The 19,776-nt window shown below is 37.5% G+C and overlaps 1 protein-coding gene across 1 annotated transcript in view; it reads left to right on the plus strand.

Moving 5' to 3' along the window:
• The window catches only part of FAM117B (family with sequence similarity 117 member B), a 28,131-nt gene extending 8,998 nt beyond the window's left edge, over nt 1-19,133 (plus strand). Inside the window, exons 3-8 of the mRNA XM_066322625.1 lie at nt 3,307-3,399; nt 3,928-4,041; nt 8,721-8,864; nt 9,836-10,061; nt 10,872-10,992; nt 13,224-19,133. Coding sequence (XP_066178722.1) covers nt 3,307-3,399; nt 3,928-4,041; nt 8,721-8,864; nt 9,836-10,061; nt 10,872-10,992; nt 13,224-13,542 — 1,017 coding nt within the window. The 3' untranslated portion in view covers nt 13,543-19,133. The remainder of the gene's footprint in view (nt 1-3,306; nt 3,400-3,927; nt 4,042-8,720; nt 8,865-9,835; nt 10,062-10,871; nt 10,993-13,223) is intronic.
• The last annotated feature ends 643 nt before the right edge of the window (nt 19,134-19,776 follow it).

Raw genomic sequence — 19,776 nt, forward strand, 5'->3', positions numbered from 1 at the left:
CATTAAAGGGCAGAACTAAAGCCGTATGGATGTCCTAACAATTTATTTTCATATTTGATTTCTTATGACAATACTCTTTTCAAAAAAATTGTATTTCTGTACTGCCACCAAAGTATTTGCTATGTTCAGTTGATCTCATTCAGGCTAGTTTCAAGAGAATTTGAATCATGGTTGGGCTTTTGTCATCTGTATTTGCCAGATGTCATCCTTTTTGGCTTGCATTTTGCTTTTGGCTTTTTCTTCCAATTCTGGCACGTATAACTGCTGTGGTAGTGGGGCTTTTGGAGAGAAAATGTGTTTGAAAGGTTAATGGCAAGACTCTAAAGGGCATTAGATATTTCTGCAGAATGAGTACATTTTGTGGTGATTTATGGTAGTGTATTTCTGAGAGAACTAAAATGATTTGTTTGTACTTCCTAATTTAAATTTTATCATACCAGTAGAAAATTTAGGGCTACAGACATACATCCATATGTCCAAAGCTCATGTTGATATGACACTGATGAGATATTACTGCTTTTAATCTTCTGGTGAGCCTGAGAGCAGCCACTGGAGCTAGGGACAAGTTTAAAATGTGACTTACAATGGTTAGTTTCCCAAGATAATACAGGCTGCCCATTCGTATTGTTCAGCTTTTCTGAAAATGTCAAATTTGGATGAAATTTCACTTGTGAGATACTCTGGTTCCAGTGTCTAATTTCAGATTTCACAAAGCCTGACATGAAATGTATGTGTTCTGATTCCAAGCCTTTAGTGAACAGGAATTGCATTTGCAAAGTTATAAAGGGTTTTCAAGTTGAGTAAGCGGGGTATCTTGGTTGTGTGGAGTTATGGCACAGAGAGCAGAGTCATTCAAGAAGCAGACTGGGAAAAGGCAGCAATTAGTGGCACACTTCAGCTTGCAGACCATTCTAGAGATGCCCATGGGTCAGAGCTGAGAGCTGTGTGAGAGACCCCAGGTCATGCAGACTGTCCCTCTATCAGATTCCTCCTGCATCTGAGTGTTTTGATGAAACCTGTCTATAGAACTAGACTGAATTATGTACATGAAGAATATTAGCTGGATGATGAATAGGTATATTATTGAGCATCCAAGGGTCTGGCTGGAATTGTTACCTGCACATGTTTTACGTGCTCATAAAACCGGTGTTAATAATCTCATCTTTCTTGCTTTGAATGAAACATGTCTTACAAGTTAAAATGAGACAATTAGTTCACATTTTTTTAATTCTTAAATAATTTATTTTGACTGGGAAGTTTTTGCCTCTTAAGACTTTTTCTGAAGCATTCTACTGTCTGTAATAAATTTAGCCTTAAACTAATTTCATTGTCATTCTAGAAAGGGGGAGGATGTGCATGGTAACAACCTATAAGCAAGTAGTAGTACTTTAAGAACCTAGAGAAATATAAATCCCACTTCACCTATTGGTTATTTGGGCTATTTCTTGATAAAAAGTATTATAAATAAAATTTGGGAAATAAATAGGAGGAGATTTGCTGAAATAGTATTGCAATTTGATGTACGCATTTCCTATAGTTGAATCTGAAAAGATTTTTAACTATTTGTTTTGAGGATGAGCATCAAAGCAACTTTAATGCTTGAAAATGAATCAGATATTAATTTATTAAATAATTCTTGAACCTTGAGTCAAAGCCTTGAATATAAATTAAAGGCAAAGACTAATTAGTATGTTAATTATTCTCCTGTAGGCAAGTGTAATGGCTGTGCTGAGTTAGGAAGCTAGAATTAGTAGTTAAAACTTACAGTTTCAGGAGCTAGAGGATAGGATGATAATCCTGTCTGACATTTGAGGATTGACTAGACAAAGATTGGTAGTTGGGAATGGGGTTTATCAATTATTCTATTTTATGATAAAGATCAGTGAGTGCTTTTCTAGAAAAACAGATAGTGGTGGATTGATTGTGTTATGAAATAGGAATTTCAAAGCAACCCTATTAACTTTATTATTCAGATTTGTCCTAGTTAGTTTTTGATTTGGAATGATGAAGATTAAAAAATACCGATAATGAAGGAAGGTTTCATTTATATGGAACTTGTGTCTGTAACTGGAACTGGTGGGGTGGCAACCTTTATATTTGGAGTTAAGGCTCCACATTCCCTGTGAAATAGGGATTAATACCACAAAAGATTTGAGTTTCTGTGATACAAGTGCAGCTGGGGTAAGAAAGGTCAGCATGTGGCCTCTGCACGCTGTTAGTCTCACATGTAAGAACAACCATGGCACACTGTAGATGTGAAGACTTGGAGGCAATCAAAGTTCTTCTCTATAGGAGAAAGTGAGATGTCCAAAAAATGAGGTTAGCTAGATAGATCACCACTGTGCTAGGAACTGCATGGTGGCAAAAGTGAATTTCAAGGAATTTGCTGTCTCTTTCAGTGTGTAAAATGCTTCCAGAAATTCTTCCCCTTGCTTCATTAGGTGTATTTCCTGATAGTTGCATCTATCTGTCTTCTTAGAGCCTTTAGAGTTCATGGCTTTTGAAGACATTTCTGGAGGTTTGTGATTACAAACTGCCCGTAGAGCATGCAGTATTATCACAGTCTTGCCTGTGCATTTTCTGAACTGAAATACAGTGTGTCTTAATGATACTTTGCATTTCTCAGAACTACTTCACACAATATGTTTGTGACATTTTTGATTAAACACAAATGGCTCTGTTGGTTTAGTGAAACCAGCTTAGTATTATCTGTGTTGCTTTTGGCTTGGCCTGGAACAACTGTGAACCTGGAACCCTTTGAGGCATTAATAAATTTATTCCCTGCTTTGCAATAGTGGTGCTTGTATGTCTTGCTTTCCTTTCTCTTATTCTTGAGAGCAAGAACATGATTTTGAAGCTGTGCTGGTGCAGGCTTTCACAGTGCTTACTCCAAACCACTTTTGCTAATGCTTCAGAAATAACAAGGTCAGCATCTGTGCTGGAAATTAAATATACCATCTCCCCCCAGTTCAGCACCCTCACACTGGTTCTTTGGAGCTCTGTAGCAGCCTGTGGTGCATCTGGCTGTGAATACTGCCTTATGCTCAGTCATTTGGAAGGGAAACTAGCACATCCCTATATTACACTAGGTCTGAAAGTTGTGGGTTTGGGGGTTTTTTTATTTATATAGTTTCACTCTGCTTTTTTGTACTTTACGTGTGAGACAGGCTTCTAGTTGGTTACTGTTCACTTTCAGTTCTGAATCTAGCATATCTTAAATGTTCTCTTTTCTAATTTGTCTCAAAATATTCTGCCAGAAATTAGCAATTACCTTTTTTAATTAATCCTGTAATCTTCTTTTTACAGACAGAAAGTGCCTGGGCTGAAGAATATTTAGAAAAGAAGAGAAGCTCACACAAACGTTCATCATCATGGGGCAGCAATGAACAACTCAAGGAGGTCAGAAATGCCATAACTTTAGATAACTTTGGATTAAATGGTTTTTTGTTATGTGCTGATACCATGATGCTTCAGGAAGGCAAGTTCCTTTTTGCTACTTTGCTTAATTATACAGATACAGATGGTGGGCTTGGTAAAAAATATAAAATGACTGTTCATTTGATATTGATTTAATATAGCAATGGAGGTCAATTAATATTTTCAATCTGGATGTGTGAGAAAAAGTGTTAAATGCAGGTAACATTTTTTTCATCAAAGATGAAAATAACAGCAGTGATTTCACTACTTTCAAACTTTATGTATTTCAAGTTTTTTCACTAAACCTCCAGAGGTGTCTTCTGAGCGTCAGCTGAACTGGTAGCTAACATACTAGGTTTGCAAGAACTTGAGTATAATCTAGTGCTGGCAATAATAATGAATGTTATGGTAGAAAATAATTTTAACTAAAAGGTGGAACAAATGGATGAAATTACCTGTGTACCTGAATACACCTGTTGTAATCTGATGTGATTTTTTTTCCTTTGTTAGATTGCAAAATTGCGTCAACAGCTGCAGAGAAGCAAACACAGCAGCAGGCATCATCGGGACAAGGAGAGACAGTCTCCTTTTCATGGCAACCATGCAGCCATTAACCACAGTCAGGTAAGGCTATGTGTGTGCTTTTTGGCTGTGTTGGGTAGCTAATACTACTTTTAGGTTCTTTTAGGGTTGTGATTTTTCTTAGAGGGAACTAAGAAATACCACAGACTGCTAAATATGTTGTAGCTTGAGGTGAGTTCTGTGAAATAGAGCTCTTTCTTTTGGCTACTTGAATGAATGGGGGCCTGGATATTTTTGTTTCTTGGATGAGCTGGCTTTGAACTCCCATTTTCAAATAACTTCAGGTAGTTAAATACATCCTTAAAGCATGGATTTTAAAGTGCATTTTGTATGTTTGAATCCTTCCACAAAAGGATGACAGATAAATTTAATGCAAAACTGTAGACCATGTAGATCATCTTCATTGCGTGTTGCTGTAACAATTAGGACATTGTATGTAGAATATGGCATGGAGCAAACTGCTGGTAAAACTGTATACTCAAATAAAAGAGTTCTTCTGAGCACGTTTTGTTGTCTTGCCAAACACTCATCTAATACTGTGATGAGGTTTAGAGAGCTTACCTGACAAAAGGCTGCTCCTTGGAATTATTTATTTGTTTACACACTTCCTAACTTCATTCAGCCTTTTTAACATTTTATCTTTTTTTTTTTTTTTTCCCTGTCATTTATCATGCCTTGAGGCTTAAAGTGATAATCACTTCTACAAAAATTGTCATGGTTAGGCCACCACATGTTCTGGGTGCAGTTTAAGTTTTGTTTCAAGGCTTCTAATGAGGTCAGGTTGACAGAGGTGTAGTATTTTTAGCTCAATTGGTAACAGGTATAAAAAAAATTATTGGGTTTTAGAAACACAGATCCTTTTCAAGTGTGTTTTTGTTGAGTAATGTTGAGAAAACCAGTAGAAAAGTTTGGTCATTTTTTCAGAAGGAAACATTTTTTTTTTTCTCTCCCTACTGATATCTCATGAATGTGTGTAACAAATGCACAATTTCTTTAACAGTTACAAAACCTCAAATCCCTCACAATAGCCTTGGCAAGGCAATGAAGTTGAAAGAAACTGGGAAGCTGTCAGTGTTGTGAATTGAGAAAGCACTTCAGCTGTGAAGCTTCTCTGAAAATATATTCCTGATTTCTCCTGAAACGCCATTAATTGTTCCAATAAATATCATAGTCTGACAACAGTTAATGAAAAATTTCATTATGTCATTCCATCCTTCTAGAAATAATTTAGGCCAAATTCTTTCATTCTTTCTTTCAAAGTCAGATATCTGAGTGAATGTGTTCTACTTCAAGAATGAAAATAATAAAATAGAGTATTTTGTATTTCTTCTGCTTTGTTCTTAACTCCTACTTTGTATGAAAGTCGTTAGCACCTTTTTTCTCAGACCCTTAGTTCTTATCCCTCCTGTATGGCATTTAATTAGGAGTCATGACTTTTCATGTGTGCATCTTGAATTCAGTTTGAATTCTCTGCTGATGGAAATATTTAGGAATTTTTTTTAGAGCTACTTTTTTTGACATAGCAATTTAGGGATTACTGAAGTGTGGGTGCAGTGTACTGCGCTGCTGATTTTACTGTCTGGTCGAGTCAGAACAGTCCAAATTTATGAATGAAGAAAGACAAATTACCCAATCCCTTTCTAGGGGGCTTAGAGAAAGTTCATGAAAATAAACACACAAAATGTGTCATATGTTGGTTAAAAAAACCAAACCAAAACAGAAGACTGATCAACATACTTGATTAAGGGGTTTTATCTGAATTTGTAGAACTTGTGGACGTTTTCAACCAAAAAGTATACTGAGGAACTTCTGATGTAGGCCCTTTAGTACACTGGAGAATTACATGCATTTCAACATTTTTGCTTGGCATTCTATGAACCTGTGGCTTTCTGAATGCTAAGGTATTGCCACTTTAGTACAGATCATCTTAGTGAGTTTTAATTTCAAAAATGAACAACGATGCTGCTATTCTGAAAAATGCCTCCCCAAATTATGTATATAGCCTTTTAAAAATCATAATTATTTGGTTATTTTGCTCCTAGTATGGATGTCTTTACATTCTGCCAAATTTTATAGTTTGTGAATAAAATATTGTGCAATGAATAATTAGTTTTTGGGCTTATGAAACAAACTATAAAATATAAATTGAAGCAAAGCAGCTTTTCCAGGACTGTTACAAAACAAAACATTGTTTTTCTTGGTGAATTTTATGCCAGCTGTGTCAAGCTACTTGTGAAGGGAAGAAGTTAAAGGATTCAAAGAGTAAGTAAAGAGTTTAGATTAATGGGATTTAGCAGCTGTTTTTTAACTCAAGAGTGAAAATCTGTAACTGTAGTCAGTAAGGGCAAAGTTCCTGGATTTTCTTTCTTTTTTTTTTTTTGAGAACTGCTAAATTAGAATTTCTGGCAGCAGCTGTGCTCCTTCAGGATTTGTGGGAAGGACTGTGTAGAAACCAGAATCGAGTAAATTGGAATATTCAGAATTTTTTTTCACATTCCCAGATTGAAGGAGCTTAGAGCATTTTTCCTGAAATGCCTGTGAACAATTTTGATTTGTCATCAGCCCTTTATCCTACCTCATGAGTTTATTACATACCTGTAAGCTTCAGAACTGAAAACTCTGTGCCAATGTATTACTGTGTGAGCACAGTAATTATTATCCTGTGCTTGGCACCTTGCCTCGTGGTGATAGTTCTCAGGTATTCAGAGTAGTCAAAGGTTGGTAGCCTATTCCTGCATGTCCATGCAGACCTCTGGGAAGGCTGTGAAGGCAGTATTTCTAATAAAAAGTTTCTTGGTTTGAGGCTGAGTGTTCTACCTGTGTCATGATACCGCCTTCCTTTTCCACCCTCTGGCACCCTGGGCTAAGGAATCATCTCCAGTCATGTACAGAATGTATTTGTCTTGGAAGTGAAACATGCTGTACTTCACTATATTGAGCTCTACTGAATCTACTCTGAGCTCTTCAAATAGCAGCATGAACCTAGGAATTTTTGTGCTAGGCAATCACATTTAAAGGTGAATTTCCCCTTTTTGCTAATGGCTGGTGAAATCTTAAAGCGTACTTGTATCCTACTTTTTAACAAGCTCAGTTTTTCCCAGGAGTGTGTGTACTGAATAATGGGTGCATAAACAGCCTTTAGTGCCTGAAGTTGTGCTGATATATCTACATTGTGACTGAATATCAACCTGTATTAGTTTATTGGATTGTTGAGCCAAGGCCTTGCTTGGAACAGAATTAGCAGGGTTGCTTTCTCAGACTTTTTTGTGCTCTTCTCCAGTGTTTTTTATTTTCATCTTCAGGCAAAACTTCAGGAACTCTTTTAAGTTTGGCCACTATGAGAATGTTTAGTTTTTGTTGACAGAAACAGAGTGATGAGCATTTCCTGAACAGAAGCTTTTGTAGTTCTTGTGCAAGTCTTTTTTGAGATGTTTGGTTTTTGGGGTTTTTTTATGGCTAACCTAATGTTTCAGGAAAGCAGAACCAATATAATTCATGAGTTTTGCTGCCGTAGAGACTTGTGATTGTGACAAGAAGTCTCCGTTATCATCTGTGCTTAAAATATCTTGTTTACATTAATTTTTTTGAGGTAGATTTTCTGCCAGATAGGCTTTGTGTGGTTTTAGAGAATGTACACAGGAAATTAAAATGCTTTGGTGTCTGTCTATGTAGTCTTGTTACTTAAAGTAAGAATTAAAATAAAACCCCCTCAGAAAAATGCACTTTGAAGACCAGATAATGCTGGTGCTTCAGTCAGTAGAGGAGTTGCTCTCCATCATGGCACACTAGGCCAGAGACTCCAGGAATTTTCCATGGGAATTCTACTGTGACTTAAGTGTGTTGTGCTGTTCTGTGAGTTGAACTAAATGTTTGCAGGAAGTATTATATTAACTGTAGTATACTCCTGCTTAACGAGTGCAGAATCTTCTAATATTCTGGTAGGGAGGCTTTTTTAACAGGAGGGCAGATGCCAATGGAGACACTGGGAAATCTCAAGAAGTTGTGGTGTGCCAAAGGGAGCTTTGCAAAATTTCAGTAATGTGTTTTCTTAGAATGAAGTTTTTGTGCATATTTTGAAACACTGGATTTTTCAACTGTTAATCTTCATTCCAAAGCAACTAGGGATTGACATTTGGGTTTGGGATTTTATTCTTTCTGTGGAAGTCTCCCTAAGCTGGCTTGTCAACCTTTTATTCTGTCTTAATTCTGTTAATACATTGGTCTTAATTTTTAACGTAGTACAATCTTGCATTTGTGGAATAATTTTCCTTCTGCACGTGTTATATTATTCCAGGTGACCACAGATTTCCATTAAAATACAATTTTAATGTGGTTACAATCCAACAATGGGTGATGTGACATTGTGGTACAGCTCACTCTAGGAGAAATGTGACTGCATTTTAAAGGCTTCAAAATTACTTGCATTTAAATGTTTACTGTTTTATTTTCACATGTAAAACTGTGTCAAGCTAGAGGCAGACTATATCAGGGGAGATTTTGAGACTAGTTAATACAACTTCTCCTGCTAGAAATCGTACTTGAAACAAGGATGTCTTTCTTCAGTTCAAGCATCCATTTGAACACAGTCACTATGGTTTCTTGTAAATCCTTGATAGTGAAGTGTATATGTGTTCTGTTTCAAGTGTCACTTTTGGGTAGAAATAGTAACTTTGTTTTATAAATAAATCTACATTGTTTTCTTATTGTCTCTGGTTCTTTAGGCTCCCATCCCAAAGAGTGCTCTCGTTCCTGTGATACCTATTACCAAATCAACGGGGTCACGATTCCGAAACAGCGTAGAAGGATTGAATCAAGAGATTGAGATAATAATTAAGGAGACAGGAGACAAAGAGGAACAACTTGTTGTATGTATCTGTCACCAGTTGCTCTATATAATTATTTTGGTTTTGCTTTGAGATCGAGTCATAAATCTTATTTTGCACCATTTTTGAATTAAATTTGTCTGGATTTTTTAAATTTATTTTTATATTTATTGTTTTCTTTAATAAGATTAGTTGAAAAGACTCTTGGAAAGCAAAAGGAATGGAAGAGTTAAAGCTTGAATCGGAACCTTTTTTCCTAAATAAGAAATCTCAGTGAAACAGGAAAAGCAGAATGTCTGTTTTTAGGGTTTCTGTAGTAACTCTTTTTTGCCCATGCTGAACTGTCCCCATCCTAGGTGAGCCATAATTTGCCCATTTTTAATGTTCATTTTATTTTAATGGCATTTAGAGGTGAATTTAGTAATATGGTCTCAGAAATACAGACTGTGAAGGTGATTAAGGAACCAGAATGTCTTTGATAAGAAGAGAAGCTGAGAGAGGTAAAAGTGTTCAGCCTTGAGGAGGGACAGCTCTGCAGAATCAATGTGCATAAATATCTCATGTGCAGAAATGGAGGGAGCTGGTGTCTTCTCAGTGGTGCCCTGTGCTGGGGCAAGGGGCAGTGGGCATAAATCTAAAAATGTTAGGTTTTTTGTGTGAGGGTGTGCAGAACCCGGAGCTCAGAAGTTACTCAGAGAAGCTGTGGAAACGTTGTCTGTGGAGATATTAAGAACTTGACCAGAGTCCTGGACACACTGTTCTACCTGAGTCTGCTTGAGCAGAGATGTTAGACTTGATAATCTTAAGCGGTTCCTTCTAGCCACAGCAATTCTGTGATGATGTGAAATCTTCAAAACTGTTGTCCTTAGTTTCTGAACCTGAGGTTTTAGTTTCTTTTAGAGTTGCATGTAACAAATAGAATTTTTGACCTCAAAAGACCCTCACCATTACTGAATGCAAAGAAATTGCTACCCAGACAAGAGCAGCTGTCTGATACTTTTAATTTTTAACAGCCTCAAGATATTCCAGACGGGCACCGTGCCCCGCCTCCGTTGGTGCAGCGCAGCAGCAGCACTCGCAGCATTGACACCCAAACACCCGGTGGAGCAGACAAGGGCAGTAACAACAGCAGCCGCTCCCAGTCCGTGTCTCCAACCTCTTTTCTTACCATCTGTAATGAAGGCAGCGAGGAAAGTCCATGTTCTGCAGATGATCTCCTTGGTGATTCCAGAGATAAAGGTACCGTGTCACTTGGAAAGTTCAACAATGATGAACTTAGGTGGTGCATGTAACTCCATAGGTAAAAGAGGGGGTTTGTTCCCTGCAGAGAGGGTAGAAAGGTGGGGGGGGGGGGTTGTATGTGATCTGTTTTTTTCCAAATTGCTCTAAATATTGTATGTACATACATTAATTAAAGCTGGATTGATGTGACTGAGGAATGTGCCTTCCAGCTTTTCTTTTAGATAATAGATTATTTGAGTGTTTTAAGCAGGTTGAAGAAGCCAGAATGTACAGTATCAGGTGAAACAGCACACTAGTCCTGTTGCTTGTGATGGGTGTTTTTTATGATCTTAAAATCTGCAACCTTATAGAGTTTCATATACACACACTCATAAAGTGTTTAGGGTTTATTTAATTATTCTTTCTTTATCTGAAATCTTTTGAGAGATCCTAGGAGAATTTTATAATTCAATGTAAATCTGTTGTATTTTTCTAAGAATATGGCTTCTTCCCATTTCTTTTGGGTAAGTGATGGCAGCATAGAACCATTGATTTAGATTTGCAGTTACAAATTGAAAGTATCCAGGAATCATGGAGATTGCAGCAGCCTGAAAATGTTGTAAGGAGAAATAGAAAGAAGGAAAGGAATTGAGATAAGAAAGCTTATTTGCAAATGAAGGCTTTCAAGGCAACTGAAAATGTTTTTGAATTTCGTAACACTGAATTTCGTAATGAAGTGGCTTTAAATTCAGGGGGCGTTTCAAGGTAGCTTTTGTGGTTTTTTTATTGTGTGTCACATTTCAGTAATGAGAAACTCTGTTCCTGCAGAAAATGGGAATAATTCTCCCTTGCCAAAATATGCTACCTCACCAAAACCCAACAACAGCTACATGTTCAAGCGTGAACCTCCTGAGGGCTGTGAAAAGGTGAAAGTCTTTGAGGAAAACTTGTAAGTTGATTTTTGCTACATAAGAAATAACATCTAAAGATCAGATTAATTATTGCTTTCTTGATTTTGTGTCAGATAGAAGTTATTAGTCCCGTTGTTGAAGCCATGCTAATAGCCTGATCTCTATTTCTTGGTGTGACTTTATACTGGCATATCTGTATGTATTTTACTGCTGGAATTGAGTGTTAAAATTTTGAGTGGTGTTTTTTAAAAACCAGCATAATTTGAGAGTCTCTTACCTGGCAGATAGTGGGAGAAGAGCTCAAATAATCAAATAGGGAGAGAGGTGATAACAGACTGTAGTGCAGATGCATCAGCTAATGTATGTCATGGCTCGACAGGCACATCCACTAATCTAGACTCTGAAGACCATATTCTTCTCAGCTAAATCAATGTAGTTGTGAAACTTCTAGTGACAGAGGAGTGAACTTGACCCTGCGTATTTGATGCTTTGATTATGCTGAAAAAGCCAACTTTTGTCATTTGGGAATATTCTGGGAGATTGTTTTACTATTATTTCAGAGGAGTTTTTATAACCTTGTGTCACTTGTATGCAAGAATCTTAACCTAAAGTTAAAAATTGCATCTTGTCACACAAGGAGTATAGATTGATTACAACTCTCTTATGCCACTGTTATCTCAAGAATTCCATCTTGTATAAATGTTAGTTTTAAAAAAAATGAGCTCGACTGATCTGTGCAAATGGATTTTGGGAAGTTTCTACAGCCTGTCCCATAGCAATGTGGGAAGGATTACAGTAACTGAAGTTTCCTGTCTCTCTTTTAGCCTGTGTAAACCATGTTGCCAACAGATAGTATTCACTTGCTAGAGGAGCATAATCTAGTGGAGTTTGACTTGTATTTGCATTTCTTTTTGGAAGTCCTCTCTGCCTAACTGTAGGACTGTTCTGCTGTAGAGTGAAACAGGCTTCTACAGAAGTTTCTACCTTGCTATTGCAGTCCTTAGACACTGCAGTCTCGTAAAAAGAAAAACATCTTTTCATGTCTATTACTTGAATTCCATGTGTCTGTGGAATACATGAGTATACGTGTTTAAAGCTCTACCTTTGTTGATGAATTTCTATTTGAAAATCCTGTATAGGATTTCTTCTTTGGGGAAGAAAATTTGCAAGTGGGGTGAATTTTCTGGACATTTGGGGAAATCAGCTGGCATGGAAATGTCCCCTATTTCATCAACAGAATGACTTTTCAGAATTAACTATCTCTCAAGAATATGCTGGAAGATTGGCTTGCTTGGCTTAGTAAAACAAAGATAGAAGTGAACATGGCTCTTTTACAAACACAAGGAGGGGAGGGAGAGTTTATAGGCTAAAGGACAATGCTGGCAACAACAAAAAGTGAATAAAAACTTCTGATGACTATTTTCAAGCAGTACAGGGAGACTTTAAAGCAGATCTCTGTAGTTCTGTCTTGAAGTAGACTTTGTCTACTGTAAGCAGATTTACATTGCGGCGTTAGAACGCAGAAGTGAACACAGAAAGCATTCCTAAACTATCCGTGATTTCCATTCCAGCTCTATTTTTATTAAAGCATGTCTTGGGCTGAGATCTTTGCTGAGATGGCAAAACTGCAAGTCAAGATCTTAATATGTGTTCCACACTTCCTTCCCACGTTGTAGGTACTTGATAATGAAAACTACACTTTACTCTCTGCATTGAGCTTTTTAGTAAGATTGGGGTCATCTTCTGCGGAGAGTCAGGGCATTCTCATGTGAACAAGCAAAGCAGGCAAAAGTATAGAAAAGGGGATCCCCTGATGATGGTGAGCCCCTTTGAGATATGCAGTATTAGGATCATTGCTATGCCAGCTTTCTTTCACATGGCTTGCTGTATAAACAGTGTCGGTATGTGGGGCAGAATTGATTGGGTTGTGAAAGTTTCTGAAGAACACAATTGAAAATACTTTCTCATATGATGAATGTGCTAATTCATGGATAGGCTTTGTGATCAAGCATGAAGTTGGTTAGGTTCCTTAGGTTTGGAAACAGCCTGCCCTAAGAATATGCTGTTGTCTTGCAGCACGTGTAAACAAGTGGTTTAAGCCATCTTGTCATTTGCTGTGTGCTGTGAATGTCACTAAGGCATTGTTGAGTAGCTGAAATACTTCACATTGAAACCTTGGCTTGTTTCTGGTGATGTGTTCAGCAATACATCCCTGCCATTGGCAGAATTTGATTGTTCCATGAAACTATTGTGTGTATTTTATTTCTAGGCCAAAGCCATTGCACGAAATTCCAGCCTTCTATTGCCCTGACAAGAACAAAGTGAATTTCATTCCGAAAAGTGGCTCTGCTTTCTGTCTTGTCAGCATCCTCAAGCCACTTCTTCCCACACAGGATCTCACACTTAAGGGCACTACACACAGCCTGACTGTCTCCTCCAGCATGACGCCTGGTTTGTTACAGCCCATTTCTATGGCCTCCTTGACTGCAAGCACAGATCAAGACAGGATCTCTCGTGGAACAAGTACCGTACTACCACAGACCTCTCTGCTCCAGCAGCCAGGATGTATTGAGGAAGCTGAAGAATAATTTAGATTGTCTTGACATTTTTCTGGGCAACTACTGGGAAACAAATGGAACCAGTTGACTGGACCTTTCTGATCACACACACGCATTGTTTTAACAATTTATGGCACTGCCATGATCGAACTGTTTGTATAATTGACAGTTTGGTAGCACATTGAGAAGTTCAGGAGGATGCAGCAGCTGATATGCTGTTGTACTTTCTGCTGTTGAAGACTCTGGTTCTGTTTCTCTCCTGCTTTTTTTAAACACTGGTGAAAACAGTCTGTCATATTCCTTTGCCATTTAAAGGACCAGTTGTTGTGATGGTGTGTGTCCTCTGACTTTTCTTTCCCCATGAAAACAAATCTCAAGACCAGCCAGCCGATCCCATTTACCATTGTAATCTTCAGAGGGAGGGGCAATCAGATGGTTTTGCAAGATGTCTTTTGTATGAAAATGTGTATTTTGTAACAAAATTTTGCCTTTTCTGGTTTGTAGCAGATGGTGTTTCCTGGTGATGATCCCCTACCTTTTTTTTTTCTTTTTTTTTTTTCCTTTGGTAGGGAAGGTTCTTTTGTACTTGGCTGGCTTACAGCTGATGGGACCAAAGGATTGCTGAACTATTACAGCAGTCTCAAATTATGTGACCTTGCTGAACAGCCTCAGACCTAAACAAAGCAAGACAAGTTAATATTTGAAACTTTTAAAACAAAAGAGTATGCAAAAACAGTGTTAGTATATAGTGTAAGTTTTTTTAATATCAAAAATTTGTGCTTCTGGTAAGTCACATTCTTAAAACTCCTTCCTTCACAGAATTCCTGCTAGTGTTGGTTTATTGGCTGGAAATTTACATTTTAAAGCACTTGCCCTGGTATTGTTCTATTTGTCCATAGAATTTTTGTGCAGATGTAGGGAAAAAACGTACTATCCTCTTACTCAGTATTCTTTCTTCAGAAAATACTTGGCTCTTACAGGCTTGCTTAGATCCTTAAGAGTCAGCCTGAATCATTAATCACTCTTGGTACAAATTTGCTCTGACGTGACTCATCACTGTATTATAGACCCTGGCCACATAATACTGAAATACCTGTGCATGGTTTCCTCCCTTTTGTTGTAGTGGTGTTTGTGTGTCCGTTGAAGGTGATGGTTTGTCAGGCATGATATCTGTTATGCAGAAGTTTACAGCAGCAGATATGTTCTCTCTTTTTGACTAGCAGCTTAGGCTGGCATGTAAAACAGAGGATTTTTTTTTTTGATACTTGGTTTGTCCTGGTAACGTGGCAGTTAATGGTTGCTTTGAAATTACAATAAAAGGCAAAAATGGGGGGGGAAGGCAACTGCAAACAGAAACTGTTCAGGAACTTCACTGAGGTTTCTCATGTGTTCCTGGAGTGCATTACTTGGGTTTGAATTAATATAATTATAGATATGCAGAAAACTGCAATGACCTAAAGACCAGTGTCATAGTCACTTACAAAACAAGTTGATCTTGTACCTCGTCAACAGAGTTTGAGTCAGTAATTTCAAAGTAGGTGTCATTGTGGGCACTGTCTGGGTCTGAATATTGTTCTGTTACACACAGGCAGGTCTCACTGGCTTGCATACACACAACTTCCATCTATACAGCCTCCGTGGATCAGTTGTATTCTCAGGTCTCCTCATAATGGCAACTATTTAAAGATGACACTGCAAATATAGCAGTCTTGTTCAGTGCTTAATATGATGAATTTGCTTGCAAACATTTTGTTTGAGAGAAAAATAACAAACCCTGCATATGTGGGCAGAGAATGATCATAATTTTGATGCATATTTGCTGTTCTTTTCAATCCTTTATTAGCAACCATGATTGCTGTGTACTTTATTCAGCAATTAAGTGTAAATCATACTAGAATTTGCAAGCTCTCTATTTATACTATTTTCAAAATGTTATGCCAAAAAATCAGTCAATTAAAGTTGTACCAGGAAATATGAAAGTATTTCACCTGTTAAATTGGCAAACAAGGATAATTTGGTTTACTATCTATCTTCCCACAAAAATGGACAGGATTGCTTTGAAGTAACAGTTTTGATTTGCACTGACATTGTCAGTCACCTGGAGTGGTTGAGGAACAGAGTTATTTTAAAATAAGCAGCTTTGTGCATCAAACTTGTGTAATTTCGCCAGTTAATAGTTGTTTTCTAGGCTTTGTGGATATTAATTTGTTTCTTCTGAAACACTACAGTGCAATTTGAAGTCTAAAATTTACTGCTTTAGATAGGTTCATTTAAACCTGGTGTGACTGAATCCAGATCACATTCAGGTGAAGGAAGTGCTTTTTAAGTCTGTTTTCTATTTCTGTAACAGTAGCATGTAAAGAACTTCATTGTTGCCAAACTGCCTAGTGCTTTATTAGGAGATCTTAACTGAACAGTTAAGAGCCGTGAAGAAGGGCTAAAGTTGACAAAAAGCCTTTATTACAGCCTTGACACTTCACTGTCTTCACCAAAATGCATTCTGATGTTTGTTTTCATCACAGTGTGACTCTCCCAAACAGCAATGGGCTTTTACTGTAGGAGTTTCTTTTGCACCTGTTGTTGTAGTACTTTAAGTATCTCTCTGGTAGTTTACCTTGTATGTTATCGGACAATGTACTGTACAAATTAGTGAGCTGCTCTGACAAAAACCAAATGTAAATGTGTGAAGTTTTTGCTTTTTATGAAAAAACTGCATTCAGGACAACATTCAGTCTTTTTTATATGCAGGACAACTCTACTATTGCTGTGGCAGCTCAAGATTATTATGAATCCACACTGAAGACTCAGAGTTAAGAAAATATGACAGCTCTTGTTCTGAAACCAGCTTTGATGTGTGCAGACAAAAATTAGCCTTAAATTTTTTATGTGCTGTCTTGTGCCATAGCATAGCTGTTAGCTAAAGTATTTGAATCGATTTGCAAATAACTTTGAGAGTGCATGGAGCTTTCTAAAAATTTTTTTGTGTATAGAGTGGGATGTTCATTTTTGTGGGGGAGCTGACCTGTGCATTACACAAGCACGGTTTTACTGAAAAAGTTCAAATTCTTTAGGTTTACTTAAAATCCTAACTATGCATAGACCTAGTCAGTTCCTTGATTGCCTACTTTGTAGCTGAAGAAAAAGTAAAGGTCTATTTTTATGCATAACTTGACACATTTGATATTCTTGTTTTCTTGGTGTTCTACACTTCTAGCCACACTTAAAGGCCGGTGGTTGTGTTCAATAACACCAGCAGTTGATTTTGAGATATACTAAATGATGTTACTCTGGTTGTAAATTCTATTTAAATCACAAGGAAGGAGTTCATTACAATGAAGTCCATGGTGACAATTGTGATTATTGGAATTGTTTTTTCAAAAACTCGAGGCACAAGGGAAGAGAGTTCCTTTGGTCAAGACTGACCTTCATCAGCTATTCTTTCCTTCCTTGGTGCCACAATCCTGTACCATTTAAGTACTTGGAAAAGTAACAGAGAGTGCTTAAGTACATATATCTTGGAAAGAAATTCTTGGTTTCAGGTACATGTCTTAAGTGAGGAAAAAAAGGGAGTGAAAATTAAATATTGCTTACTGTGGAAGTAAATGATTGCTGTGTTTGATTTATGTAAAGCAATAGCAGCTCTTATGAAGTATGTTTAGTCTCAGGGCTATTTTTTGATTTGTTCTAAAATACAATTTCCTGGAATTCAGAGTCTGAGACTGTTGAAAAACACTGAGGCTGAGTTTTTTGGGAAGAAGGAAACAAAGTCATATCCATTAACCTTTCCTCTGCCTCAGGCCAAACTTACTGCTTTTTAAGAGAATTCAGTGGTACCACAGTAATTCCTTGCTAAAGTATTGCATGTTCTTTCTCCCTGCCATCTCTAAAATGCTGACTGGTGTCTTCACAGAAACTCAGTGCCAGTGATATCCATATTTCCTTGCTAAATATTTCCTTGCTGAGTACTTGACAGCTTCTTCATCAAGCTGAGAGGGCAAAGGAGGATGTGTAAGAAATCACCAGAGAATTGCAGTTACAGAGATTGTTCCTGCAGGGTGCCTTCTTGGGTATCTTGATTTCCATTTGATTTATTGTGTGCATGCACACATACAGTCTGGATAGGTCTGCTGCTTTTATCTGTGTGGTTGGAAGCAGAGCTGGTATTTTTGAGAGCCCTTTATTATTTTTTTCCTATGTACAGACTTGCAGAGCTGTTCTCGTCCAGAACTGATGCACACTTACATGCATCTTCAAAGCAAAGCTTGTGTGTTCTTACTTGTCCTCATGAGATTAATATAACCTGCAAAAAGGAAATAAAAGCACCCAAGCACTTGAGAACATCAAGACGGTGCTTTCTCCATAGAATTCCATAGCTCAGGTGTGTGCCCTTCATCAGATGACGTAGACCCGAGCCAGGCTGATATGTGTTACACCAAAAATGTTTGCTCTTAGGAAGGGCAGTAGAAGGTAAGCTCTTCATAACCTAGGGAGGTGAAAAGCACTGGGGAGCAATTGGTTTTACTGTGATCAAAGAGGTCTTGTAGAATTGTTTTTCTGAATATGGGTACACAGGAAAACGAAAGTGACCAATCACTGCAAGATGTACCTGCGTATTTTTTTGATGTGAGCATTCGGCAACTCTGAAAATGGGTTCTGCTCTCAGTGGCCTGTTTATACAAAGAATGGCTTGGATGCACTGTTTGGAAGCTGTTACTTTGCACATCAAGTGGGGAGAGAATGTTAACTATTCCCAAGTGTTCTGTGCAATTGCAGTCCTGTACCCCAGCTGAACCACAAGTCTCTTTCTGAATGCTCCAAACGTCAATGGAGTCCTGTTACTGCTTGCTTGGTTTCATTGCATGTCATCAGTAAATACTTAAGGTATGGTCTTTGATTAATAGCTCTTCATTGGGATTTGACTATATTTGACTACAGAGACTTCTGTAGTGTTGACAGGTCTGTCTGAATAGCAGAAGAGGACTTGGCCTGATAACACTGCAAATTAACATTTATTACAAAAACTTTTGAAAGAACTCTCTTTGGAAAATCTGTCAAGTTAAAAAAGAAAACAAACCCTTTCTGAACACATCATCCATCCTAATTGTCAATGTAGTTAAGAACATAACTTGGCTTCATTCTAAATTATTTTGTATGTTGAAATGTGCAATTTTTGAGGGTAGCAGTCAAGGAATGTTCAAAACTGCCATTAGATTTGCCTTTGTATGAAATTGGCTGACATGTTTTCCTCTGTTACACTGTGATAACTTGTGGAGATGTTCTTGCTTATGTTGTACTGATAGGTTACTTGTTGCATGTAAAGCAATTTTTGTAAGCAAGAGGAATTCCAGGGATGTTCTGCAAAAAAGGGCCTATTCTGAGGTGATGTACACTGTTGTAAAACTGGAGCAGCTCAACTAATTTCAATGGAATTCTTGATTTACACTAGTCTTTTTGCTATGTGTAGTTATGCCAGTACAATTTTGCACAATGTTATTTGAATATTGCGTTCTGATTTGTGAACTGTTTCTACTGAAAACAGTGAAAATTTTACAAACTGCAATAGCGGAATGTTTTTGGCCTATTTTTTTGTTTTTGCCTAAAATAAAAAATTGTCACTTCAAGCTATGGGCTAATCTTGGATTTATTTTTAGTCGCAAGGGGTTGTTGTGTTCTCACAGTCTGGAGACTTGCCTGAGCATTTACCCTGAGGGTAGTGGACATTTACTACAAATAAAATAAGCACTTTTTAAACCTTTTTGGAAAAAAATCATCAGGATGGAAATCTTTAAGTCATACCCTCATTCTTCCACTGCATCCTGGAAAACAGTCCTGAAAATTCTGCCTTTCCCTGTCTTCATCTTCAGTAAGTTTATTCACTTCCTGAGGACACTGCAATTCTACCATTAGGGGAAGATGCATAAAGTCCTGGATTTTGGAAACAGAAGGATTCAGCATGTGTTCTCCTGGGAGTGAAGGTATGAGAGCAGACTGAGGACAAGCCCTGGATTCCTGCTGGTGGGTTCATTGTGGTGTTCAGTAGAATGCAACTGCTGAAGCCTACCTGAGGAGGAACTTAGGCTGATTGTTGAAGTAGTCTCATGTTCTACATTTGTCTGTTTACTCAAAACAAGCATCTTTCTTTATAAGCAGAATTTGGAGCCAAAACTTCTTTAAACTAGAAGTGGTAAGCTAGATAAATTATTTGGTTTGGGATTTTTTTTTTTTGCTAGCTCTTAGATTAAATTTTGGTCTAATTTGTCTAAA

The sequence above is a fragment of the Sylvia atricapilla genome, chromosome 7 (assembly GCF_009819655.1).
Source record: "Sylvia atricapilla isolate bSylAtr1 chromosome 7, bSylAtr1.pri, whole genome shotgun sequence".
Classification (NCBI taxonomy): domain Eukaryota; kingdom Metazoa; phylum Chordata; class Aves; order Passeriformes; family Sylviidae; genus Sylvia; species Sylvia atricapilla.